Here is a 1,951-nt window from a genome sequence, read left to right on the forward strand (position 1 = left end):
CGGGTATATGGTGTACGCCTCATTGCCACATACGTCGCCAAGGAAGTTTGTGTATTGTTATTCTGTTTTTACTGGATAATATATATATATATAGGAATTAATTTTAAGCGTGTTCATTATTTGCGTCAATTTTTCGGACATCTGAGTCTGGAGAATACCGAAAATGGTGCTATTGAGAGATATTTGATGAAGAAATTGGTCGATTTGTTCGTTTATCAAAAGTAGCAGAGAAAATGAAAGCGGCAATTTAGAATAAAAATTTATTCTTCCTTATCAGCATGTTGCACGCAGAAAAAAAAAGATTTATCCCCCGACTCGAGAGGTACAACTGAACAATTATCCCAGAATTACTACTTTCGAGCAACTTATGCAAATTTAAATTTCACAAAATGCGCAAACTTAATGCACTGGAGCTTTCTTTATCTGACAAAATTCGCTCAACTAAGGGATGAAAAAATTTCCGCTTCATTCATTCTACGAAAAAGCTGGCATGAATATTCCGAAAATATAAGCTCAGTTCATTTCAACTCACTCGCCGTTAAAAGTTTCATTATTAAAAATTACTCTATACTTGGCGACAAAGTCAACTGCGGTCACTTGAGATTTATCCCCATTAATTCACCGAATAAATTTCGCAATTCCACGAAAAATTACAAAGCTGAATTGCTTAATTTGTAAAAAGCAATTTCAATTCAATTTCTCTTTTTTTCACATGCAGAAATTTCAAACGACCGACCGACTGATGATTAATAATGTTCACAAGTGAAGATTTCTTACAATTTAAAAAAAATTAACTTTGTCACATAAAAAAGAAGTTGTGAAAATTTTCGCCTCGCTTGGAACATCTTCGCAAATATTTAAATTATGATAATTTGTAGAAACTGTCAAATAAAAAGCAAAAAATAAAAATAAAACTTGCTTACCAGCTGAATCCATATCGACGCGGTTGATGGCCAGTTGATGATCGCTGGCCGCTCGATTTGCTTTCGACTTGGTTCCAAAATGGAACATTTGATTCAAAGACCGGCGCAGATCCGCCCCGACAGAAGTGGCGGGACTGCGTTGGGCGTTGTCCAAATTTCCATTGGCCACGGTGGTGGTCGGCTGACTGTTGTTCACATGAGCACAATTTTCCCCCATCGACTGCTGCGACTGTTGGATCTGTGAAGATGCGGGACTGTGGGTCTTTTCAGAATTTTTCGCACCCCTCGGCGTCAAGCGTCGGAAGAAACGATGAATCGAACTCTGTCGGATGCATTTTGTACCTGAAAATTTTTTTAATTCTTTTGAAATTAAGCTTCTTCAGTCAGCACGAATAGAAGAGAGAGTAGAAAAAAAATTTGCAACAACTGTGACACACCCATCACACTTTTTGCATATACGTGAATTTTATTTCAAACTGCACCTGTTGTACGAATTCAAAGAAGAATAGAAATGTTAAGACAATAAAAGATAAATCGGAACTATAAAAAAAATTTGATGAAAGCAATCGAACGAAAAATTTTCAAAACACAGCCGCCATGGCCATCCATTTCACACTTGGATCACTGAACATCCGGTATTTGAAAAAGAATTTCAAACTTCTGCCACATGTAAAAGACGTGCAGCATTTTCATTTGAAATCGCTCGTCAATTAATTTAGCCAATCTCAAATGTGAACTATTTTTTCCCCTCAAGCGCACTTTTCAAAAGAATCGATTCCCGAACGTGAAATATTTGAATGATGCACAAACAACAACAACAATCATAAAAATCCTTTCATCCGCAACTAAGAAAAAAAAAGTACAGTCATCAATCACAATTCAATTTTTTGGATGATTATCATATTTTTTCTATCATTTCATTCTTCCACACAGCTTATGATTGATCATGTGTACAGTAAATTATTGTTCATTAATATTTAAGCAAAAATAACGAAAAAATAAAAAAATGAAGGATAAAAATTAAGAGA

The 1,951-nt window shown here is 35.3% G+C and overlaps 1 protein-coding gene across 1 annotated transcript; it reads right to left on the reverse strand.

The window, feature by feature from the left end:
- Window positions 1-260: 260 nt before the first annotated feature.
- Tsp_13907 (hypothetical protein) lies at window positions 261-1,258 on the reverse strand. Its single transcript, XM_003366592.1, has 3 exons — window positions 1,206-1,258; window positions 924-1,177; window positions 261-328 (listed from the first exon to the last, which is right to left on the reverse strand). The coding sequence occupies exons 1-3, from the start codon at window positions 1,256-1,258 to the stop codon at window positions 261-263; spliced, it is 375 nt and encodes a 124-aa protein (XP_003366640.1).
- Window positions 1,259-1,951: the final 693 nt, after the last annotated feature.

Source organism: Trichinella spiralis, assembly GCF_000181795.1.
Source record: "Trichinella spiralis strain ISS 195 chromosome Unknown Scfld5751, whole genome shotgun sequence".
NCBI lineage: Eukaryota > Metazoa > Nematoda > Enoplea > Trichinellida > Trichinellidae > Trichinella > Trichinella spiralis.